The sequence below is a fragment of the Passer domesticus genome, chromosome 5 (genome assembly GCF_036417665.1).
Source record: "Passer domesticus isolate bPasDom1 chromosome 5, bPasDom1.hap1, whole genome shotgun sequence".
Classification (NCBI taxonomy): Eukaryota; Metazoa; Chordata; class Aves; order Passeriformes; family Passeridae; genus Passer; species Passer domesticus.
Window position 1 is genome coordinate 45,828,463 of NC_087478.1, and position 24,942 is coordinate 45,853,404.

The following is a 24,942-nucleotide window of genomic DNA, read 5'->3' on the forward strand; positions in this document are numbered from 1 at the left end:
TGAGAAAAGATGAATTTGGGTTGTGACTGACATGCCAGTGGTGCAGTTGGCATAAACGTGACCTTACACTTATCCCCACAGCACGAGTTTTCCCAGAACACTCTTGCTCTTTGCTGCTGCACTCCCTTTTCCCAGCAGGGAAACGCATCTGCCCAACCCAGCTTCACAAGTTTAACAGGAATTTTTGATTTAAGGGTAATTTTGCTCCTGAAATGGACAGTATAACCACTGGAGCTCATTAGGCAGTGCATTCAGTGTTCCTGCACACATACACCCTTTATTGTTGTGAACAATTCCTTACAATATTTGAGTCATATGAGTGAGAGATCAGCTTTGGTCCAGCTCTGTGCTCATTAACAAAGTAAATCCTGGCCCACAGGCTATGATCTCCTCATACTCCCAGTAAGCCACTTCTTCACAGAGGAAGTAAAAAGTAAAACAAAGTGTGCACTGCATCCTTTAAACCGAGACGGGAGAACTGCCAGTGACCAGAGCTATAGGCTGTTACATGTGCTGAAAATACCAAGTTTTTATGCTTCCAAGTGGGCCAAAACGAACACCCTGTAAAGAGCTGAGCGCGGCAGCTCCAGTGAGCGCCGAAGCGCAGCACTGCGCCCAGGCAGCTCCAAACTTTAACCCCTCGGAGCCCGCTGGCCCCACGGCTCCCAAAGCGGGCACAAAACCGGACAGGGAGAGAAAAAGGCCGAAGGGATGGGGGAGGTGTAAGAAGCGGTACAAACCTACCAGGGAACTCGAACGTAAAGAGAAAGGGGGAGCGCCTCTTTAACCCGCAAATGGCCGGGCACCAGAAAAGCCCGAGCGACGGCCAATGTTTGCGGAGCGCGGGCTTTTCGAAACCTGCCGGGCTCGGGGGCGGTGCGAGGCTCTTCCCGGCGCCGCTCTCCGCCTCCCGGCCGAGGGCGGATAACCATGGGGAGCTGCAGCATCCCTATCCCCATCGCCATCCCCCCAGCATCCCCAATCCCACCGCCATCCCCCTGCCAGGAGCCGAGGCGCCCGGAGCGGTGCCTCTCGCCACCCCGAGGAGCTCCGGTCGGCCCCGGTTTCCTGCACAGAGCGGGAAGGTATTTGCAGCGCCGCTCGGGGATTATTGATTTATTTGAGATGCGCCGCTGCTCTGCACCGGCGATGCGCAAAGAAGTTACCAGGTCCACCTAAAAGAGACAGCAATGGAGAAACAAAAAAAAAAAAAAAAAGTTTTAATTGCGCACGGATAACACAAAGATTACAAAAAAAATAAATTAGAAGAGTTCCAGCTCTTTTTGTGAAAAATTGGGTGGCTCTTAAAAGAGCCGTTGGGTTTATCTGCAATGCAGACAGGGTTTTTTTCCGCACCCATTTACTTTTTCTTGGGTGCTGCCTTCTTTGCCTTGGCTGCTTTGGGCTTAGCTGCCTTGGGCTTGGCTGCTTTGGGCTTCACCGCTTTCGCCTTAGCCGGGCTCTTCGCTGCCGCCGCCGCTTTTTTGGGCTTGGCAGCTTTTGTCGCCTTCTTGGGGCTCTTCGCTGCTTTCTTGGCTGCGGCGGCCGCCGGCTTCTTGGCTTTCTTGGGGCTCTTTTTCGCTGTCACCGGCTTCTTGGGCTTCTTGGCGGCACTAGCGGGTTTCTTCGCCGCCGGCTTCTTGGGCTTGGCTGCGGCAGCTTTTTTCTTCGGAGCTTTTTCCTTCCCTTCTCCGGGCTTCTTGCTGAGGCGGAAAGAGCCGGAGGCGCCGGTGCCCTTGGTCTGCACCAGGACGCCCTTGCTAACGAGGCTCTTAATGCCCAGCTTGATGCGGCTGTTACTTTTTTCCACATCGTAGCCGCCGGCGGCCAGCGCCTTCTTGAGCGCGGCGAGCGAGAGCCCCTTGCGCTCCTTGGAGGCGGCCACGGCCTTGGTGATCAGCTCGGTGACGCTGGGCCCCGCGGGCTTGCGGGCCTTGGAGCCGCTCGCCGCCTTCTTCGGCTTCTTGGCGGCGGGAGCTTTGGCCGGGGCCGGGGCGGCGGCGGCGACATCGGGCGCGGCGACGGGAGCGGTCTCGGCCATGGCGGCTGCGGCGCGGTCCGGGCGAACAATGGAGGCGCCGCCGCCGCCGCGCCTTTTATAGCGGCGCCCGCGCGCTGATTGGTGCGCGCTGGGCCGCTCCGCCGCCCGCCGCCGCGCCCGCTGTGTTTCTTCAAGGTCCAAAAAGCGCTTTTTCCTCACGAAATTTGCCGCTTCTGCACCCCGTTTCGGGCCGGGAGGGAAGGGGGGAGTCTGCGCTACAAGCCGGTGGAGTTTCTCCTTAGAAGGAGCAGAAATGAGGGAAACGCGACCGCCGAAACTTCGCGGCGGGCGGCTGCAGAGACCTCGGCAGGGAGAAAGCTTCGGTTTATATTTTAAATTAAAAATTTACCGTGAGCTAAACGGGCACAACTGGCACAAAATCTTGTTCTTTAGAAGGTCCTCTACAGATCAGGAAAAAACCGGACTGGTTTGAGCGGTTGGTGTCAGAGCAAATGGACATTTATTCCGAGGAAGTAACACAGCGTTGCCCCGCGGCCCCAGAGGCCGGCGCAGCGCTGGCTCCCTCGGCCGAGCCGCTGCCCCCCGAAATCCCCGCGCCCGGCCCCCCAGGCACCGCCGTGCCTCAGCCGCTGCCTTTGGGCAGCGTCTGTGCTTGGGCAGCCTGGGTGGAAGTCCGTGTTACTTTCCTTGTGCTCGGGCATTCCAGGGGGACAAAGCACCGGCGTGCCCCCTCTGTGCACCGATGCTCCTGTCGCTGCATCTTCCATATAACCTTACCGAAGTAGCATTCCTTTGTTAAATCCCGAAATCAGGATTACTACAATTACAGTTTACCTGCTTTTAGTGTTAATACGTGCCGTAATTATTCTCCTTTGCCCCGTAATTAAAATTGGTTGGGAAGCAGAATCTGGAGTGTACTGAATTTTGAATTGTACGGGGAGTTAAACCTGAAAATTCAACTTTTGAGGGTGTGTTGAGTAGCCAGGACACTTAGGGCAAAACTGGTTTCTCGGTTTTAATGAAAGAATGTTGGTTGCGTAAGCTTCTATCTTTGATAACACCATCTGGTGATTCACCACTTCTTTACTTTCAGAAGAACCGAACCTACACCTTAGCAAGAGCATTCCTGCCCCGGGAAGTGGCAGCTCCGTACTACAAACGATGCATAGATTCTCTCTTTTTTTTTTTCCTTTTTTTTTTTCCTTCGTTTTCAATGCAATGTTTCTTTCTTCCAAACGCCGGGCAGTTAACAGTCTGCCTGCAGCCGCATTGTCTTTGTTCCCTCCATATCCGGGGCTATCATCAGCTCCTAAAACCCTGCAAGCAGCTAAACTCAGAGCTAAAAGGAGGTGCGAAAGGATGAATGAAATGACGGTAAAACCTGGAGTCCCCGCTGTTTGAGAGTGTGAAAATAAAGAAACTCAGCGACTTCAGTAATTTGAGAATTGTCCTGTTCTTTTCTTATTACCCATGTTTATTGAAAAATCTAAACTGCTATAGTCAGAGGAAATACTGGATTTATTCTGGTAATTTGAAATACCTGTTTTCCCCTGCTTGAAGGTAAACATTGAAAAAAAAAAATACAGCTTAGTGAGGTCTCCCTTATTAAACCTCTAAAACAAAAGTAAATGCACGTTTTGGATGATAATAACAAGCATAACAAAACCCTGGTGTGTCCCTGCAGAATGTTGCATTGTTCCTTGCTTAAGCACAGAAATGGGAAAATAAATTTAATGCCCACTTAATCTGATACTTATTTCCTATAGTGGGGGAGGATTAAGGCCTTCTGTGACACTGCTGAACACCAGCAGAATGCTGAAAATATTTTTTTTTAACTAGTAATAGTAATCCCATAACAAAAACAGTTCAAAACCACCCAGAGACACTAGTGCTAATATCTCTACTTCTCTAGTCCCCTGATATTTACATATCAGTGGTTAATTTGTGTCAAGATATTCACATTTATTGGCAGCTATCTCTCCACTTTCTGGGCTTGTACAGGAACTGTTGTAATCTTGATCAACCCTTGAAAGACTCAGTAATCTTTCATTTCTTCCTACTTCTTTATGGCAGAAAGAAATTCTGAAATTCCTGGGAATATAAACAGAACAATTAGTATTTTTTTGTTATTTTCATTGTCATGATTGTATATTGATATACTTAGGAATGGGGAAGTGTTCAGAGTTGTGATTCAACTCTCTTAAACTCATCTTTCCTTCATGTAAGCTGTCACTGAGCCTTGGGGGTAATCTCTACCCACTGTGAGAGTCCAAGAAAAAGCAGATTTGATAATGTGGGGCAGTGGATGCTGGCAGGAAAGGAACCCTTGTGAATTCCTGTTTGGTGGAGACCAAAACAAAGGTGAGCACAAGACAGGAAGGGCAGACCTGAGTGTTGAAGCAAGTCAGATGGAATTTGCCTGACTTTTTTCCTTCAGCTGTGTTTTGCTTTTGGATATTCAGGCATAATAGCTTAGAATCATCCAAGTATTTGTGTTGTAACCCAGTGAGCTTTAATTTCTCAGCCGCTGTAGACTAGAATTTATTTTTTCAGCCACTATAGAAAAACACAAAAAAGGGAACATGTGCTCAACAGGGCAAGCTGGTGCATTTGCATTTGTGTACCAGGGAGGCTTCCCAGGGTTTGATACTCCATCATTTCTTCACCTAGAAGTTGTGTTTGGGTATCATCATTCCATTTGCCTTCCCCATATTTTTTAAAATCCGCAAATGTCAATAGAAATATTGAAATATTTTAGTAAGCTATTGTTGCTTTCCTTCCAGGGAATAAACATGCTTATGAATTAGTACAGGCCTGCACAGGTATTCTACCCAGTTTTTTCAGAAGGTTAAAAGAGGGGGGAAAAACAAAAACAACAAAAAAACATTGTCAAGTGGGTTCATGTTCTGCATCAAAATCCCACACATGCTGTAAATTAATTACACTTTATGCACATTGATTACCAAAATTGGGCATCTAACCTTGCTCCTGTTCCAACAATGAATAGGGTTAGTAGTAAAAAAATTATTGGTTTTATGTGCTTTAATGCCAAATTTCAAAGGTGATGCCTAGCATGGGTGATCTTATGTAAAATAAACAATAAATTTTTGCTACTTTTGTTAAATAAGTGGAAGGCTGCCATTATTTTTCTCTGTGCCCACTGATATTTTCCTGAATGACTAGTAAAGTCAAAATGTCCTATAACAAACATAGACTGAGTATTTTCAGTACCCCATGCCTAAATGAACAGCACCCAAATTCTTCACCAAATGTTGTGGCTTCCACAATGGTGAGGCTTCTGGCTTGGTTGTACAGTAATCTTATTTTATCTATCTGATAATTTCTGGGTCTAGGCCAAGGCCTAAGGTGAGATATGCAATTCAGAATGTTAAAAACTCTGTATTCCACATTTGAAATACATAAACATTTTATTTATTTTTCTTTTTTTTTCCTCGTGTAATAGAACGTGCCTCATTTTAAGGAAATGAAACAATTTTTATAGCATAGAAATTAAAATTCACATTATTCAAATACAGATGGAAACTGTATTTCAATATTTGTCCACTAATATCATTCAGAGGACAGAAATCCTCCTGCCCAGCATGCAGAAACACAAATGGACTGTAATTTTTTTCCTTCTTAAACGGAACACAAGGAGTTTCTGACACAGCATTAGACCTAAATCTGCTGCTGGAGCTGGCACAAAGATGTGAATTGTGAGAAGGGTCATTTTATGTTTAGTCCACAGTACAGATCTGATAATAAGCACTAGAAAGAGCCACTTTCCAGGTCGGATTCCCAAAGCTGATTGAAGAATTCTGTGACCTGCAGTGGTTTTCTAGGAAGCATTTTAGACCTCTTCCCAGGATTGTAGTGGTAGGAGGTGAGTGAGGCCTTCTCATCTACAACCAACAAACAGGAATTCCCTTTGGAAACTCCAGATATGGCACAAGGAGGTGAAGGTTTTCTACAGTGTAGTGAGGGACGTCAGGGATGTTTGCAAAATTTCTAACCTAGATGGGTTTTTTTTTCTTTTCCTTCATATAAAAAACCAGTTCATGGAGTTGTCCAACTCCACTGGTGCCAGGTAAGTGAGTTGTTATTAATGTGTAACAGACCAGACCGCAGTGGTTACTCAGAACACACTCCAGGTCTTCCTGCATGGAATGAAATGTCTGCCTGCCTTTAAGTTTCAAAACTTACTAAATTGGTGTTGCAGTTTTAACAAAATACATCTTGCATTGCAACATTACAACATGTTTATTTCCCTTTCAGTTTCTATTAAAATAACTTAAAATTTTACTGTTTCTTCTAAAAAAAAAAAAAAAGATACTTGCATTCCTCCTTCTTTTTTGATGCTTTTCTTGTCTTAATACTGCTGCATTAAAATCTCTTTACTGAGCATTTAGAGGAGAGGAAGATTTATTTCTAACCTAATGATGTAAACTGCAAACCTTCCAAGGGAACTTTATCATCCAGTCTTCAGCCTTTGAAACTTTGAGTAAACAACCAAAATTCAGGGAAAAGTGTGTCCCTGCTGCTTTTCAGTTTTCTGAAGATTTTAACTCTTGCATAAAAAAGGAGATTATTGGGTGGATTCTTCAGCATGCATTGTAGAAGATAAAAGAGGGGAAGATAACCAGATGGCTCATAAGTGAGTGAAAACATTATTCAGAAAAGTGCTAAATAAAAATACAGTGATGGATAAAGCTTGCTTTGTAAGGCTCTGCATGTATACAAATATCTGGAGGCATATAAAGCCCACGGCAGCCATTTCACAGCAATTTCTGCTGTTTCCTGCGGCTGGAAGTCATTTTGAGATGGAGTTCACAGCTGACATGCTCACATTTCTGGTATTCAGTGAGTGCTGGTCCTCACTGGTGAAATATAGAGAAGTCAACTTAGTGTTCATAAAATACAAAACAAAATATCTTCTACTTATAATAATAGTTCTGTGCTGATTTTCTGAAAGAAAAAAACAAAGCAACAACAAAATAAACCAAGCAGAATACCAAACATCACCAAATCCTCAGAAAAACATAAAAAAGCCCACAATGAACCCCATCTAGGAAAACTTAAACGGGAGGAATAAATTAAGAACAACTATTGGAAATTCATTCAGAATATTTATGATTAATTAACAGAATACTTGCCGTGGTTAGTCAGTGGCTTTGTACATTATTAAGCTATTCGTTATTTTTTATTATATATATATACACACATACATACGTATATACATATTGACATGAAGTGATGCTTAACATGGTTCCAGAGCATATGTAGGCCCAAAACACATATCAAAAAAAGGAGAAAGACGAATGAAGTCGACATACAGTTTTCTGGCAAATATTTTCACTGTAAGGTGTACTTGGTTAAGTTAATTTACAATGCTTGTATATACTGTCATATTTAGTTCCCAGTATACAGTACACAGTATAAGAACACCAAGATATTTAGAGGATTTAGTACAACTTACTAAAGGAAATAAAACAAAATCACATTATAATATTTGTCCCCATGCTTGGAAAAAATTAGTACTCCCCAAAAGTAGGTTCTTTATACCTTAAATCTGAGACAAAAAAAAAATAAAAAAGTCGTGCAGTAGGTAAAAAAACACAGTAAGGTAGAAAATATTCGTTGTAAATCTAAGAGAGCCACCATAGGAAGACAAACATATGTTTCTATCATCGGGTAGAAAAAGTGATGAGGCAATGTTAAAGGGAAATTAAATGCTGTGAAACAGGTGGCAAGAGAGAAGCGGGCGAAGTTCGGGAAAGCAGCTCCTAAGGCTGTTCGCTTTTTGGAAGCCCGGCACCGGGAGAGCGCAGCGCCAGCACCCGCGGAAGGCTCGCGGGGCCGGCAGGGCCGGCCGAGCCCCAGCGCAGCGGGCTGCAACCATGCCCGGAACCAAGCACAGACGGCCACCACCGCGAGGAGCCGCTCAGACTCCACAGAGAGCTCCGGGGCCGACACCGCCCGCAGGGGACGGGGCAGGGAAGAGCGGCTGGGGGGAGCCGAGGCTGGGGCACAGCGAGCCGGGCGCGGAGCGAGGGCAGAGCCGGGGGCGGGGCGGGCGCGGAGAGCGCGGCCGGGCCCGGGCGGGGCCGCGGCGGCCAAAGGGGCGGAGGCGCCGCGCGGCCCCGCCCGCCGGAACCGCCCCTGCTCCCAACCAGGTCCGACCGAACCCCATAAAGGCCCGGGCCGCGGGCGGCGCCGCTCACAGCAGCGGCAGCAGCGGCGGTGTGATCATGTCCGGGCGGGGCAAGGGCGGCAAGGGGCTCGGCAAGGGCGGCGCCAAGCGGCACCGCAAGGTGCTGCGCGACAACATCCAGGGCATCACCAAGCCGGCCATCCGCCGCCTGGCGCGGCGCGGCGGCGTCAAGCGCATCTCGGGGCTCATCTACGAGGAGACGCGCGGCGTGCTCAAGGTCTTCCTGGAGAACGTCATCCGCGACGCCGTCACCTACACGGAGCACGCCAAGAGGAAGACGGTCACGGCCATGGACGTGGTCTACGCCCTCAAGCGCCAGGGCCGCACTCTCTACGGCTTCGGCGGCTAAAGCCTTGCCTTACCGAACCACCGCGACAAAAAACCCAAAGGCTCTTTTCAGAGCCACCCACTTAATCTTTCAAAAGAGCTGGATTGCTACGTTTTCATACTTACGTATTACTGCATTTACTTCCAATTTCCTCCCCTTAAAAATGCACCTATCTTCCCTCCCTCTCCTTCCCACTTAGCACACGTCAGGCTGCTGTTCCTCAGCGGCTCTTTAATAGGCAGAAATAAAACAAACTCCACACAGGGCAAGACGCTTGGGTTAAATTGCCTTTCCCCATGAAAATTGTAGCAAAATGCGATATGCCCAAATTCTCCACGGCGCCGCAGGGTTTCTTTTCCCCATTTCCCGCCCCTGGCTCAAAGGCAAAGGCAGCTGCAGACCCGCCTGGAGCACGGGCGCTCCGGACTCGGCTCTTCGCTGCTCCTCCCGCGGCCCTGCCCAGGGAGCCTTCGGCGCCCCCGCCATTCCCAAAGCGCGCGCGGGCCGGCCCTGGCTCCGGCGCATCCCGCGCTCCTCCCGAAACAGCGGCTCCGGGCCGGCAGAGCGCTGCCCCCGAGCCCGGGCGGGCACAGCGAACGCGACAAACCGCGCACACGCAGCCGGACACGAGCACAGCCGCCCTTCCCTCCCTTCCCTTCCCCCGGCCACAGCGTCTCAAGCTCTTTCTCGACTCTGTGGGTGGCTCTGAAAAGAGCCTTTGGGTTTCGCTTCTGGACTCCGGACGCTCCCGCCGCCTGCTTTACTTGCTCTTGGCTTTGTGACTCTCCGTCTTCTTGGGCAGCAGCACGGCCTGGATGTTGGGCAGCACGCCGCCCTGCGCGATCGTCACCTTGCCCAGCAGCTTGTTGAGCTCCTCGTCGTTGCGGATGGCGAGCTGCAGGTGGCGGGGGATGATGCGCGTCTTCTTGTTGTCGCGGGCCGCGTTGCCCGCCAGCTCCAGGATCTCGGCCGTCAGGTACTCCAGCACGGCCGCCAGGTACACCGGCGCGCCGGCGCCCACGCGCTCCGCGTAGTTGCCCTTGCGCAGCAGCCGGTGCACGCGGCCCACGGGGAACTGCAGCCCGGCCCGCGACGAGCGCGACTTGGCCTTGGCGCGCGCCTTCCCGCCCTGCTTCCCGCGCCCGGACATCTTCCCTCGCTCTCTCGCTCGCTCAGCCAACAAACTCCCAGCGACACCGACACTCAGCGCCTCCGACACCGCCGCCCGCCGCCCTCCGCCTTTATATCCCCTCCCTGCGCGCCAACGCCGCCTCCTCATAGGCCGAGCCTCGCTGCCGGCCCGCGCGCGGCCCAATGGCGCGGCGGATCCCGCGCTGACCAATCGCCACGGCCGCAGCGCCGGCAGCCTCCGCCCGCGCGCTCCGCGCGGCCAATGAGGAGCCGCGGCGGGCGGGGCTCGGCTCGCGGCCCCTCCCACGGGAGCCGCCGCCCCCGCCCGGCCCGGCCCGGCCGCACCGCGCGCGCTCTGCCCCGGCCGGGGCGTGCTTTGAGAGCAGCCGGCCCCACAGCGCGGGCTGGGGGGGGAGCCGAGTCCAGGAAAATACAGAGGAGAAAAAGCGGCTGTGAGGCGGTTTCCGCGAGGGGGAAAAGCGGGGCACAAGGGACACGTACACAGAGCGGGCAGTGGAATTTCCCTTTGTTCCATGCTGTGTTTTTTTCCCTGCCGTGTTGCCAGATTTAAACAGTTTCCATACTCCTCTGGAGCTTATAAAAACACCGTTCTCTGAATCGGAAAATAACAACCCTCCTGTTTATATTTCAAAATTTAAATTAATAAAATATAATACTACCTCCATTCACACTCTAACTGCATAAATTAAGTAGTTTTTTAAGGTCCCTAAAACTTAATATAAACTTAAGAGTGCAACAGCTCCTTTAATTGTGCATGTAGTGGCTCTTAAAAGAGCCTTTGTGTTGATTGGAATACTTGTTTCACACAGCTGGTAAAGCTCTGACAAGGCTCAGGCGCGCTCTCCGCGGATGCGGCGGGCCAGCTGGATGTCCTTGGGCATGATGGTGACACGCTTGGCGTGGATGGCGCACAGGTTGGTGTCCTCGAAGAGCCCCACCAGGTAGGCCTCGCTGGCCTCCTGCAGCGCCATGACGGCCGAGCTCTGGAAGCGCAGGTCGGTCTTGAAGTCCTGCGCGATCTCGCGCACCAGGCGCTGGAAGGGCAGCTTGCGGATCAGCAGCTCCGTGGACTTCTGGTAGCGCCGGATCTCGCGCAGCGCCACCGTGCCGGGCCGGTAGCGGTGCGGCTTCTTGACGCCGCCCGTGGCCGGCGCGCTCTTGCGGGCAGCCTTGGTGGCCAGCTGCTTGCGGGGCGCCTTGCCGCCCGTCGACTTCCGCGCCGTCTGCTTCGTGCGCGCCATGGCTCAGGGTGCGACCACTCAAACACGGACCGAGACCTGCAATAAGCCCCTCCGCCTATTCGGGGTGTATTTATAGCGCTGCTGCAGCCTCTCATTGGCTAACGGACGAATGCTGAACGTCATTGGTTGATTCGAATTTTAAAATTCCCGCCCCTACTTAATACCGCCAATTTTTCACTGCCTATTCTTACTTAATGCTTTGTCTTCTTGTATAAACCTGCAGTCTATACTCTTTCCGTTTTCAAAACTTCTAACTCTTCTGTTATTATTAGCTGAGAAAATTTAGCTTCAATACTAAACCATGCAAAGCTCAAAAGTTCTTTCTATTATAGAAGTTTATAATTTTTCTGTGCTTATTAATTCATTTTATCACCATTTAAGTGTGTAAGGTTCCCTTTTATTTTCATGGATATATTTCTGCGGAGTTCACAAGGACAAAAAATTCCTTTAAAGTGTTTGTATTTTTATTTAGGTCCCTTAAACAGTTACAGAAATGTGCAAGATAAAGTGGGGAAAAATAGCATCTGAAAATGTCTACTTGAAAGGAAAAATTGAAAAGCATACTAAACAAAGTTATTTCAGTTCAAGAATGGAGAACATTGTGAACTTTTACTTTTTACATGTAATTCACTGAGATGTACACCTTATTAAGCATTATGGAAAAATGAGATAAAGCTAGGAACCAAAGCCTGTAGCCCAAGTATTACATTCATTTAAGGTTTTATGTTCACTTAGGTGCTTTTTAAATAAGGTCACGCTAAAAATGAGGGAGGGCATTTCTCTCCTGTAAGTATATGCTTGTCCAGAGTCCCGCTTTTCCCCCTCACGGACACCGCCGCAGTCTCTTTTTCTCCTCTGTATTTTCCTGGACTCGGCTCCCCCCAGCCCGCGCTGTGGGGCCGGCTGCTCTCAAAGCGCGCCCCGGCCGGGGCAGAGCGCGCGCGGTGCGGCCGGGCCGGGCCGGGCGGGGCCGGCGGCTCCCGTGGGAGGGGCCGCGAGCCGAGCCCCGCCCGCCGCGGCTCCTCATTGGCCGCGCGGAGCGCGCGGGCGGAGGCGGCCGGCGCTGCGGCCGTGGCGATTGGTCAGCGCGGGATCCGCCGCGCCATTGGGCCGCGCGCGGGCCGGCAGCGAGGCTCGGCCTATGAGGAGGCGGCGTTGGCGCGCAGGGAGGGGATATAAAGGCGGAGGGCGGCGGGCGGCGGTGTCGGAGGCGCTGAGTGTCGGTGTCGCTGGGAGTTTGTTGGCTGAGCGAGCGAGCGAGCGAGGGAAGATGTCCGGGCGCGGGAAGCAGGGCGGGAAGGCGCGCGCCAAGGCCAAGTCGCGCTCGTCGCGGGCCGGGCTGCAGTTCCCCGTGGGCCGCGTGCACCGGCTGCTGCGCAAGGGCAACTACGCGGAGCGCGTGGGCGCCGGCGCGCCGGTGTACCTGGCGGCCGTGCTGGAGTACCTGACGGCCGAGATCCTGGAGCTGGCGGGCAACGCGGCCCGCGACAACAAGAAGACGCGCATCATCCCCCGCCACCTGCAGCTCGCCATCCGCAACGACGAGGAGCTCAACAAGCTGCTGGGCAAGGTGACGATCGCGCAGGGCGGCGTGCTGCCCAACATCCAGGCCGTGCTGCTGCCCAAGAAGACCGACAGCCACAAGGCCAAAGCCAAGTAAACGCTTCCTGAGGCTCTCCTCCAAACAAAGGCTCTTTTCAGAGCCGCCCACATTTTTCATAAAGGGTTGAGTCACTGCACTTTTCGTTATCCAGTGAAAATAGACAGCAACGCGTGAGTTGTCTTTTTTTTTCAGAAATCTTAGAATTGTGCTATTTTTTGCTTAAGTTTCGTTGTTCTTGTACAGAAGTTGCCTTAAAGCTGCTTTCTTTTATTCTTAAAGGTCGCTTGTTTGTATTACTGAAGTGAATTTTCATAGTTTGTCTTTTTAGCATGTCTTAATTGAATGTTGTGTGTTGGCAGTGGGAAGTGGGGGTTTTATAATGGCGCAAATATCCCGGGTCCGGCCCAGCCCGCTCCGCCTTTGCTGTAAGTGCTCTGTTCAGTCAGTACCTGTTGGACGGCAACAATAAAGTCTGAGCAGTCCGGATTGTTTCCTTTGAGAGCACTAAAGAGTAGCTCATCTCTATTGCACCTTCGAGTTTCAGAGAAAGGGGAGTGGGAAAGGAACATAAATTGCAGACAAAAAAATAAATTAAAAAAAAAACCCAAAAATCCCCAAAAACAAGCAAACAAAAAAAAAACCCAAAACAAACCCTAAATAATGTTCTGCAGCCCTGGCAGCGGCTTGAGGAAATGGTTTCCCGGCAGGAGGGGCGTTCCCAGCCCCGGCCCGGCCCGTTCCCGTTGCCGCCCCCCGGCAGCGCCGGGCGCAGTTTGGGGCGGGAGGCGCTCGCAGGGTCCCGGAGCGCTCGGCTGCGCTGTGCCGCGGGGGGGACACCGCCTTCGGCTGGGGGGCACGGCCGCTTTGATTTCGTTGTTCTGGCACTGATCGCTGCATCCACGCCCTCCTCCCTCCTTGGCATGGGGAGCTTCCAGCGGTTCTTAGGAAAGCGGCTGCTCGTACAGCAGCTCACGGGGTTCCTTTAAATTTGATTCTCCGGTGCTGCCCTGCTGGCTTCCCGTTTCCTGCTGGCTTTAGCGGGGCTCCTCCCGGCTCATTTCCCTCAGCAGCTCCCGCGGGCTCTCGGCTGCAGGAGGCAGCAGCTCCTTGGCCTCTCCAGGCTCTGTCCTGCAGTGGCGGCACCGCAGCATCGGGAGCAGTTTTAACCTGACCCTGCCTTTCCCCACCTCTGTCCTCCAGTGCAGGAGAAAAGAGATGTGACTCAACATCTCTGACCTGGTGTTGGCTGAATTTCACTTTCCTAAAGTGAGCCGGTGCTGAATTCACCCTTCCACAGGCGAAGGAAGTCTGCACTCCCCTCATTGTCACCTTGTTCCACGCAATGAGACTGCCCTGCACATTGAATTGTAGCAAACACTGGGAAAGACTTCTAAGGAAAACTGTGTGTGCATCATCTCGATGATGTGTGAATACTAGAATAAAATTCTAGTTTGTAGACTGTAGAAACTTCCAACAGAACAATTTTATGGGTTTCCTTGCCTTAAAAAAGAATTCTCTGATATTAAAGGTACAGTGGTAATAGTCCAACAGATATATAATTAATAACTATCGTTGTAGTATTTCCTCTCCTTTTTTTTTTCTGCTATAAAATGTGCTCAGTTATTATGTAGTTGTAGTTTTGAGTTACATACTTGGGAAATAAGGCCATAAATTAAAGATATGGGTACATGAGGTCTAAATTATGGAGGGTTGCAGGACCTAGAACGTAAATTGTACAGGCAGACACTCTTGTGGAAATGCTTTATAGATGTGGTTTAACAAAACCGGGATAAGTGAGTAGAACAGCTTTGAAAATATATTTATTTCCCAACAGTGAGTCATTGGCACAGATGTACTCCTGGATATTCCTTTGACAAAAACTTGGTTTTGCAACAGCAGAATGGGAGGAGATGGTGAAAGTGGGAGCCCTCAGCAGCTGTGAGGGGACAGAACTTTGGGCAGGGCCCCACCAACCCCCCACGCTGCTCCCTGCATCCCCATCCCTCCCTGTCCACCCCCCACAGCCCGTGCTTTGGAAAGGATTCTGTGCCTGGTTTGGAATGTCGGGATTCACCGCGGCCCCCGGACTGAGGAGCTGCCTGTGCCATAAAACGAAGGACTCGCATAGGAATTTGTGACTGGTTTGGATTTTTTTCCTTTGTTCGTTTTGCGATTGAAAGTCAGGAGAAGAATTTGGGCACGTTACAGAGGAGAGCTCGGCTGAGGCTGTTCTCCTGTTGCTGCATAAATACAGCACTGGGGGTGAGTGACACAGTGGGTGATTCCCAACAGGAGCCATCACTTCTGCAGCGACAACAAAATCCTTTGGGTTTGTCAGTCAGGCTGTGACAAGCAGAAGTTTTCCTGGTCCCTGCACTGGGGCCAGGGACAGTGATTTAAGGATTCATCCACCTCTGGGAGGTGGGAGATGCAGGGTAACACAGGATGGAGCAGGACTGCACAGTGGCAATGGGGCTGTTTTGGGATTAGGAGCTCATCAGGTTATGCTGCTCTGTGGCTTCCAGCAACACCTTGAGCTGCAAGAGGCCCTGGGAACAGAAGGGAGAAGGCAAAGAAAAGGGTGGGATATCTCCTGGAAGGGCAGAGCAGGGCCTGGACTTTTAAATCCAGAAACAAGGTATTTCCTCTTCAGATTTGTCCCAGACACCAGGTAAATTATTTTCTGCTTTACCTTTGTCCGGAAACAAACCTGTAAGGTGAAAATGAAAAATAGATAGTATTTGGTACAGCAGATATACAGTAGATATTATTAAATTAAAGCAAATGCTGTAAATTAATCCCAGCTCTTTTGCAGTTTCCTGGCGTTTCCCCTGTTCTTTACACCATGCCAATTCCTGCTGGGACCTGTGAGCTGCTGTGCTAACTCTGAAGTGCAGCACACGCACATCCTGTGAGGTTGTGCATGACAAGTAAGTACCAGGTGAGGCTGAAGCTCCAGGGCTCCAGGTGCCTGTGAAACGTGGCCATTCCCCTTCTCCCGTGGGGTTGGCAGCAGGGATTTCAAAAGCCCCCGATGCAGAGAGCAGAAGGGCCTCAGACAGATTTGGCTCCCTGAGGCAGCTCAGCCCAGCCCAGGCTCCAGCAGTGCCTGTGCTGCCTCAGCCCAGCCTTGGGGCTCGGGCACAGCTGGAGGCAGCTCTGCTTCAAGATGGTTTTTTACGTGTTAAAGATTGGGCCAATGCCATTCCTATGGTAATTTTTGTCTTCTTTTCTGAGTGGAATGACTGAAGGCGCAAAAAACTTGCTGTGTCCCAAGAGCATAAGGGGAAAAAAAACCCCCAAAACTTGATCATGTGAGGAGTTCAGATTGTTTATTTTCGAGGTGGCTGCTATTTGCTGCAAAAGGAAAAAGGATGCACACCAGAGAGGTTTGCATTTCTTCACAGCTCTGATATTGCACAAAACGAGATCAATCTCCTTTCATCTGTTTGCAGTTCAGATTTCAGATGTAACACTCTGTGTGCTCTCTTCTTATTTCAGGAATTATTTCTTCCATTTTCTTACTACCTTTGCAAGTAAAAATATCTACATGCAATATAAGCAGGAGTGCAAGTACAAAAAGGTTGTGGATTTTATGTGGGATTAAAATTCCCATCTGTTCTATAACTCTTTTCAATCTACTTGTTTTCTTGTTGTAAGGTGAATTATCCTCATAATTGCTTCCTGAGATTTACAGTGGTGAAAATAAAAGGATGAATTTTTCGATTAATACCTTCCATCGTTTTTGACAAGGAATGCTTTTGAAACACCCACTTTGACAGGGCTGCAGTCAAATAATTTAGTCCTTTGTGAGCACAAAGGAAATCTAACAAAAAGCACCCTTTCCACCCACACAGGCCTCTGGTTCTGACCCAGTCCTTGAGGAAAGAGCTGCCTCTGCTCACTGTGATCTTCATCCTCCCCTGCAGGTGTGTGGGCTGGGAAGGGAGAAGTTCCCAGCTGCATTCCCATCTACTTTCAGCCCTCTCCTGCAGTGAGATTTGTGGCATGTCCTGAGCTGTGCTGTTCTCTGAATGCCACAACCCTCAGAGCAGGTATTTGGAACCTCAAGTCTCCATTTTCTTCATTGACCCTCTGACCTCGGCCGATTTTCATCACTGACAGAAAACATTGCAGCAAGGTGTGTGTAAGACCAAATATTCTTCCCTACCTGCAGTCAATACTTTCTCCTGCAACTCTAATTATTTTAAAAAAATAATATTTTCTATTTAAAATGGGAAAGAAATCCTCTGGGAAACTAACATTGCAATATGTTTTCTTGGGTGTCAGGTAATTGCATTCTGGGGCCATTAAAGGAAAAAAATCCAGGTTTGAGAACAGCTACTGGTTCATGTCATTAATAAAAACAACACAAACATTAAAAAACCCAAACAAACAAAAGAAAACACCCCACCAAAACAAAAAAACCCTGCAAAAAACCCCACGAAGTAGCAAAAAATTCTTACAGAATGTCTGTGATGTGTTCAAGTTTTGGTCCAAGTGTATGGCATCTATTTCTCATTTCTGACTCACTGTTCAGTCTGTTAACTAGAGAATGCAGATATCTGTTTGCCCAGCTGGTGTACTTCACATTTGCAGAAATAAAAAGAGAGGGTGTTTTCTTTTTTAAACATGATGATTAATAAATATAATTTTTACTGCAGGGGTGGTCATCTAGAGAAGATTTATGTTCTTCCAGGAGTGATAATAATTTCATTATTCTATTAAAAATAAAATATGGGAATTTTTTGTAACTGGTTATATTGTTCCTCAGTGGTCTTTTTTTGCTGGTTATTTACTAAGCTGCAGTGTCACTCTGATCATCTGAGATACAAAAAAATGCTAATATAACAAATTATTTTGACAGAAATGGTTTTATTATGAAGTGTAAATATTCCCCTTATTTCAGATGCTGTGAATTAAGAGGTATTTTGAAGGTAAACATGGAGGGTAGGTTAAAAGACAACACAAAGGGCCTATTTATAGGTTATGTGTTCAAAGACTTCTCAATATTGAGAATTGTTGGAATTAATACCTTTGCTTTGCACTGCAAGATCAGCAAGTTGGAGCCCTAGGGAGATGAGAGTGTAAACTCTTGATAAAAATGGTGCCACAAACACTGAACAAGCTGAAGCTGGCAAGAGAGAAGCAGAATGAAGATGGACCAAGGAACAAATCCCAAGAATGAGATAACTTCAAAACGAGACCAGCCCAGTGACCAAGAAAATCAATGGGACATCAAGGGACCACCACCAAGAACTAAATTCCTGGATTTGGGGTTGAATGATGGATGGCACAGATATAATTTGGGTTTTAATCTGGTGTAGGGGGTTCCTCCTTGGAGACACCCAGCTCTGTCTGCTCTGCACACTGCATAAAGAAACTTTTGACTCAGTGAACGGGAAACTCCTCTTCAGAGAGGAACCCAGGGCAGGAAAAGTGTGTGAGGGGGATCTGCTTTGTTCCTTTGTGCTTTGGTGGCAGCAGCAAGAATGCCTGCTCTAGCAGGAGGCTGTGTTTGAACACCCTGCCCTCCCCCCGGGGCTGCCTGATCTCATCTGGGTCGGGTGTCTTTAGGAACACAAAGGGAACTGCTCTGAAAGAAATAGGAAAGAACAGTAAGGAACAGGAATTAGGGAAGAATAAGCTGTCTCATGATTTCATACTCACACTATTTGTGTGAGTGGTTTTGAATGTTCATCCTCTTGTGGCACAAAATTTTTAAGGTTTGATATTTTCGCTAAGCTTAAATATCCTACTAGCTCTACCTTTAGTGAGAAGAATAAGTTGGAAAAAATTTCCATGGTGGTAGCTCTTTGTCAGTTGAGAGACTTTGTTCTCTGCACTGTTAGAAAAATTAAGAGTTATGTTACAATCAGATCTGATGTCAAATGCTGTGTCCACATCACAGCCCCCTAAGATTACCTTATCATCCATACTGAAATTGAAAGAACCAACCAGCAACATTTTGTTTTCTGTTCAGTAAAGAGTTTCATAGGCCTAAAAAGAATTTCACACACTGAAATAATCTATTAAAAGAATCCTCTGAATTTCTGTGCTGGCTCCCAGTGAAGTGTGCAAGATGCAGCACACACACAGGAAAAGCAAAAGGAGCCCTCATGAGCTGGGAAGCCAAAAGGCAGCACTGAGCTCCTGCTTTCAGTCCGGCATCCGGGCTCTCCCCTGACAGCTGCAGTTTGAGCTGGGGTGAAAATACCTCAGACTGATTATGCACAGAATGGCCACTGACAACTTCTGCTGGTGACCATCGTCAACTGCCAGTATGTGAGCACTTCTTTGTGCTACTCTGGTGGCTTGGAAAAGCCTTGAGACTGGATATCCAATGGTTTATTAATCTTTCAAGGTATTAGACACATACTGGCACTCAGGATAAGCAACCTGTGTTTGAGAGTTTGTACTAAAGCACTGGGCAAGATAGCAAAACCCCATTTCAAGCTGATAAAGAAGAGTTGGGAGAATGCCTCTTCCCACTGGATATCTGAAATCCAACCTGAGAAGTCCCCAAAACACTTTACACCAAAATTAACATTCATTAGTTTCTTGGATTAGGGAAAATATGGGAGAAAACATTAAAAAGGGGCTTTTCTAGAAAGCAAACTTACTCCCCCCTACCAGTTTGGGAAGGATTTTTTGGAGAGAAGTGGAAAGAACTTGTTTATTTAACAGGCAAAGCACCCCCAGCACACAAAACGAACAATACCGGATGACAACACTCTTTTACTGATTTGTAAAGGATGACAAATTTCGAAAGTTTTTCTTGGGAGTGGTTGCTTTGTTGTTGGTCTTTCTGGCGCTGGGGATGGCTGCTGCAGTTACACGATGCAAACTCTTGCTGTTTCCCAGGTTGCAGTCTGGAGCAGGTTTGAGTGGTTTTAAAAAGGGAAAGTAAAAACAGTCCAGGGGAAAATCTGGACCGCTTAGCAAAACTAACTAACGAGCAGAAGTAAAAAGCAGGAGTAAAGCAGGAGCACAGCAGAAGCAAGAACAGAGCAAAAAGCCAAAGGCGCACTATGTACTGCCCTGTCTCTGTGTCCCACCAGCCGTGGGGGAGCAGGCTGATAACAAAAACCAAAACAAAACATTTCCTCTTCAGAGCCAGTCCTGAATGCACAGAACATAATGTCCAGCATTAACAGAACACACAGCTGGGGATTCAAGCATCATAACATCACCCTAGGACATTCCACTTCTTATCTCTATGTTGTCAATATACTACTGCACATTATGCGTTTTATTAATGTAAAATTTTTATTTGTTCTCCTTAAAAATTATGATCGATATTTATCATGCTTTTATCACATTTTTACACTGGACTACTGAATCTAGGCTTTATACCACGGAGCTGTAGGATTCTTCACTTTCATTTTACTTACTTAAAACCCTTTCTTTCACTAGCTCAGACTTTTGACACTTTCATATTTCTTTCTTCATCTTTTACTTGCTCAGACTTTCAACACTTACACATTTTTTTAAATTTCATATTTGTATGATTTAATGTACAGACAATGGCAGTAACATTTAACAAACAGTGATATTTGCATATCATCTTCACAATCAGAATTCTTTGAGGTACACACTGTGTTGCTCTATTTCTTTGCATTATTTACTATGTGTAACTTGGCCTTTGAGCAAAGGCAGCTCTAAGAATGGCTTTGTTTGTACTTGAGGCAGAATTGATTTACAGTCTTCTTTAACAAACTTCGGACATGTACCACTGGGACTTTATCTCCATCTGTTATATTCAAGGACTTAGACTGGGCAGGACTTGCTCAATTTGTGGAATTTCAGGTGTTAACTAACCAGGTGGCTTTTGTTAAATGCTGCTTTTAATTTTTGAAAGATCCCCCACCTAAGGCTTTTAACTGTTTTTTTACTAGTTTATTGTACTGCTCTACTTTGCCTGCAACTGGTGCATGGTGGGGGATATGCTATATTTACTGAATACCATGTCCTTTAGCTCAGGTGTTGTTAAGGTTGTTCTTGAAATGAGTCTTACTGTCTGACTTAATCTTTTCAGGGGTACTATGCCTCTAAAGGAGCTGCTTTTCAAGGCCCAGGATGGTGTTATGGGCTGTAGCATGAGACACAGGGTAGGTTTCCAGCTATTTGGTGGTGGCTTCCACCACTGTGAGCACGTGGCGCTTGCCTTGGCGTGTCTGGGGCAGTGTGATGTAGTTAATTTGCCAGGTGACTCTATACCTGTACTTGGACTACTGCTCACCATACCAGAGGGGCTTCATTTTCTTGGCTTGTTTGATGGCAGCACACGTCTCACAGTCAGGGATAACTTGTGAAATATTGTCTATGGTTAAATTTACTCTTCGGTCTCATGCTCACTTACAGGTGGCGTCTCTACCCTGATGGCTTAAGGCCTCATGGGCTTATCAGGCTAAGAATAATTCTCTTTTGTTTTTTTTAATTTAGTTCTATTTTGGACACTTCTATTTTTGAAGCCTGGTCTACTTGTTCATTGTTTTGGTGCTTTTTAGTAGTTTTACTCTTGGGGACATGGGCATTTACATGGCAGATCTTTACAGGCAGTTTCCTTATTCTGGTAGCTATGTCTTTTCACTTTTCAGCAGCCTAAATTTTTTTGTTGTTGTTGTTGTTTTGGGTTTTTTTGTTTGTTTGTTTGTTTTGTTTTTTTTTTTTTTTAAGCTGTAAGTTAGCCTCTTTCTGCTTCTCTAGCCATCCCCACAGGGTGTTGGCTACTATTTATGAATCAGTGTAGAGGTAGAGCTTTGGCTACTCCTCTTTTTCTGTAATGTTCAGGGCTAGTTGAATGGCTTTGAGTTTTGCGAGTTGGCTTGATCTACTTTTTTGTTTCGTGGCTTCTGTGACTTGTAGTGCAGGGCTCCACAGGGCTGCTTTCCACTTCCGATTCATCCCTACGATGTGACAGGAACCGTCAGGGAAAAGAGCGTAGCGTGTTTTCTCTGCTGGCACTTGGTTATATGGAGGAGCTTTCCTAGCATGTGTCACTGGTTCTTGTTCTTTATCTGTGACAACAAAGTTTTCACTTTCGGGCTTCTAATTACAAATTAGAAGTAATTTGAAATTACTTCTAAAATCCCAGGGTGATTCAGTTTACCTGTACTGGAGTGTTGTGTGATGAGAGCAATCCGCTTGCTCCGTGTAGCACTGGTGGCATGGTGGGTGGAAGGAGCTTTGTCTTTGAACACCCACCCCAGCACGGGTAGTCGGGGTGCCAGGAGGAGTTGTGCCTCTGTACCAATCACCTCTGAGGCACCTTGGAGCTTTTCACAGGCAGCTAAGATTTTTTTTCTCTGTTAGCTTCGGACCTTCTGTAGCTTTGACTCCAAAATATCAGTGGTGGACTCTTGAGTTTCTCCAGGTACTTTCTGTTAAAGGCTCCAGGACAAACCATGGTTCTTAGTTGTAGAGCAGAGCGTGTTCTTTACTTCTGGTCTTCTCTTGACTGGGCCAAGGGCTACTGCATGAGCATCTGACCGTGTTCAGGAACGTGCATTCTTCAAAATCATATGGCACCTGGGAAAGCTTGTGCCTTGAAGGCACAGAACATAATATGCAGCATAAACAGAACACACAATTAAGAATACAGACATGCTAACGTCACCCCAAGACAATTAGGTAATGGGTGACAGATTTATGAGACCTGATGTTTGTCTCATTACCTGTACTGCCACATAATATGGAAGTCAGTACTAGGAAGTTAATTTCTATAATTCTGTGCTCCCTGTATGAATTGAGTACCTTCAAAAGTTCACAATACATACGTGAAATTATCCATAGAGGATTATTCAGGTCCAGTTGGGAGGTGATAATGGCTTTGATCTGCATCTGTGGTGGCATGGAACTATCCAAGGAGAGGGAGTGACTCAGGAAGGCTGCAGCTTCAGCCTCAGTGGTAGCATGTGACAAAGTCTGGTAGCTGACAGTCCTGAGTGTCTACTTTTTTAGTATTTTGTAGTTTTATTAAAATTAGTGACAGATTAGTGCAGAAAAGGTCAGATAAGTAACAAACAAACAAAACCTTCCTGTGTTTTCTTACTTGAAATGAGAACCCAAAGCAGTCATGGGGAGAAGCTTGGCAAGTTACTAGATAATTAAAAAATCACATGAACAGTAGGATTATAAAGACAAAGGGTGAAGATAAAGGAGACTTTAGAAAGTGCTTCTGAGCTACACTGATCACTGGGCTACTTGCAAGAGCCGAAGGTAAATGCCACTTACCGCTGCACAAATTCCTTTACAGCACAGGGCGCCGTACTCGTCTCTCCCTTCTGTGACAAAAATAACCCAAACCCCTAAAGCTCCAAAGCCTGAGCACCATCAAGCGGCCGATCTTGCAACAGCAATGCTGTACGTGGGGGAGCATCCATTACAATTTTGATTCCCTGCCGACCAGAGAAACCCAGGAATATTCCCTCCCTTTAGTTTACAGCGGACATAACATGGAAACTTACAACAGTAAGGTGATATTGCAAATAGTGAAAACTATAAATTAAGGAAAACCATCCCATTTAAAAAAAAACAAAAAAACAAAAACCAAGAAAAACAAAACCAAAAACCAACACCTCCAGCCATTTAAAACCGCCTATGCAGACACATTAGTTACGGAAAGTTCATTAGCAGCAACCTCGAGAGCAGTATATCAAAGTAATCGTTCAGTAGTAAGAAAACCCCAAAAAAACTTAAACCCCCCCCCCCCAAAAAAAAAAGCCCCCAAACCCTTAAACGGGAACATTGCACACTAAGAAACAATAAAGTGTTTCTTACTTGACTTTCAGCCCTTTTATTGAAAAAGTGGGTGGCTCTTAAAAGAGCCTTTGGGTGAAGCAGTATTCCTGCCAAGCCTTTACTTGGAGCTGGTGTACTTGGTGACCGCCTTGGTGCCCTCGGACACGGCGTGCTTGGCCAGCTCGCCGGGCAGCAGCAGGCGCACGGCCGTCTGGATCTCCCGCGACGTGATGGTGGAGCGCTTGTTGTAGTGCGCCAGGCGCGACGCCTCGCCCGCGATGCGCTCGAAGATGTCGTTGACGAAGGAGTTCATGATGCCCATGGCCTTGGACGAGATGCCCGTGTCGGGGTGCACCTGCTTCAGCACCTTGTACACGTAGATCGAGTAGCTCTCCTTGCGGCTCTTCTTGCGCTTCTTGTCGCCCTTCTTCTGCGTCTTCGTCACCGCCTTCTTCGAGCCCTTCTTGGGCGCGGGCGCAGACTTGGCCGGCTCGGGCATCTCGGCACCAACCACAGCTCCCAAACAAAACAAACGCACCAGCAAACAGCGAAGGCACCGCCTCGGCAGCCGCTTTTATAGCAGCTCCGCCGACATCGCCGCCTCGCTATTGGCTGCCTGTCGGCTCCGCGCGGCGCCGGGATTCGCTATTGGCCGGGTCTCGAATTCGCCTTTTCCATTGGCTGTGGAACGAGTCCTCTCGCGCAGCCAATCGCAACGGGCGCTGCCGATCCGCCCGGGTTGTATATAAGGCAGGCGGCGGGGCGGGCTGGGCGTTCGTCGGGCTCTTCCGGTGTCGCTGCTGTCGCGGAGTCGCAGGAGCCATGTCCGGGCGCGGGAAGCAGGGCGGGAAGGCGCGCGCCAAGGCCAAGTCGCGCTCGTCGCGGGCCGGGCTGCAGTTCCCCGTGGGCCGCGTGCACCGGCTGCTGCGCAAGGGCAACTACGCGGAGCGCGTGGGCGCCGGCGCGCCGGTGTACCTGGCGGCCGTGCTGGAGTACCTGACGGCCGAGATCCTGGAGCTGGCGGGCAACGCGGCCCGCGACAACAAGAAGACGCGCATCATCCCCCGCCACCTGCAGCTCGCCATCCGCAACGACGAGGAGCTCAACAAGCTGCTGGGCAAGGTGACGATCGCGCAGGGCGGCGTGCTGCCCAACATCCAGGCCGTGCTGCTGCCCAAGAAGACGGAGAGTCACAAAGCCAAGAGCAAGTAAAGCAGGCGGCGGGAGCGTCCGGAGTCCAGAAGCGAAACCCAAAGGCTCTTTTCAGAGCCACCCACAGAGTCGAGAAAGAGCTTGACACTCTGCGGCCGGAGGAAGGGAAGGGAGGGAAGGGCGGCTGTGCTCGTGTCCGGCTGCGTGTGCGCGGTTTGCCGCGTTCGCTGTGCCCGCCCCGGCCGGGCTCGGGGGCAGCGCTCTGCCGGCCCGGAGCCGCTGTTTCGGGACGCGCCGGAGCCGGGGGCGGCCCGCGCGCGCTTTGGGAATGGCGCGGGCGCCGAAGGCTCCCTGGGCAGGGCCGCGGGAGGAGCAGCGAAGAGCCGAGTCCGGAGCGCCCGTGCTCCAGGCGGGTCTGCAGCTGCCTTTGAGCCATGGGCGGGAATGGGGAATGGGGAAAAGAAACGGTGCGGCGCCTGGTCGTGGAGAACTTGGGCATATCGCATTTTG

The 24,942-nt window shown here is 48.7% G+C and overlaps 6 protein-coding genes across 6 annotated transcripts; 2 read left to right on the forward strand and 4 right to left on the reverse strand.

The window, feature by feature from the left end:
• Window positions 1-1,297: 1,297 nt before the first annotated feature.
• On the reverse strand, window positions 1,298-2,061 carry LOC135300456 (histone H1.03-like). The gene has a single exon (XM_064419925.1). The coding sequence runs from the start codon at window positions 2,039-2,041 to the stop codon at window positions 1,361-1,363; it is 681 nt and encodes a 226-aa protein (XP_064275995.1). The 5' UTR covers window positions 2,042-2,061; the 3' UTR covers window positions 1,298-1,360.
• A 7,178-nt stretch (window positions 2,062-9,239) lies between these two features.
• Window positions 9,240-9,899, reverse strand: LOC135300454 (histone H2A type 2-C-like). Its single transcript, XM_064419922.1, has one exon. The coding sequence runs from the start codon at window positions 9,818-9,820 to the stop codon at window positions 9,302-9,304; it is 519 nt and encodes a 172-aa protein (XP_064275992.1). The 5' UTR covers window positions 9,821-9,899; the 3' UTR covers window positions 9,240-9,301.
• A 551-nt stretch (window positions 9,900-10,450) lies between these two features.
• LOC135300466 (histone H3) lies at window positions 10,451-10,958 on the reverse strand. The gene has a single exon (XM_064419935.1). The coding sequence runs from the start codon at window positions 10,932-10,934 to the stop codon at window positions 10,524-10,526; it is 411 nt and encodes a 136-aa protein (XP_064276005.1). The 5' UTR covers window positions 10,935-10,958; the 3' UTR covers window positions 10,451-10,523.
• A 1,170-nt stretch (window positions 10,959-12,128) lies between these two features.
• Window positions 12,129-16,267, forward strand: LOC135300460 (histone H2A-IV). The gene has a single exon (XM_064419928.1). The coding sequence runs from the start codon at window positions 12,205-12,207 to the stop codon at window positions 12,592-12,594; it is 390 nt and encodes a 129-aa protein (XP_064275998.1). The 5' UTR covers window positions 12,129-12,204; the 3' UTR covers window positions 12,595-16,267.
• Window positions 16,268-23,309: 7,042 nt separating this feature from the next.
• Window positions 23,310-23,821, reverse strand: LOC135300477 (histone H2B 1/2/3/4/6). The gene has a single exon (XM_064419945.1). It carries the CDS (start codon window positions 23,777-23,779, stop codon window positions 23,399-23,401), a length of 381 nt encoding a protein of 126 aa, XP_064276015.1. The 5' UTR covers window positions 23,780-23,821; the 3' UTR covers window positions 23,310-23,398.
• A 147-nt stretch (window positions 23,822-23,968) lies between these two features.
• On the forward strand, window positions 23,969-24,554 carry LOC135300472 (histone H2A type 2-C). Its single transcript, XM_064419941.1, has one exon. The coding sequence runs from the start codon at window positions 24,103-24,105 to the stop codon at window positions 24,490-24,492; it is 390 nt and encodes a 129-aa protein (XP_064276011.1). The 5' UTR covers window positions 23,969-24,102; the 3' UTR covers window positions 24,493-24,554.
• The last annotated feature ends 388 nt before the right edge of the window (window positions 24,555-24,942 follow it).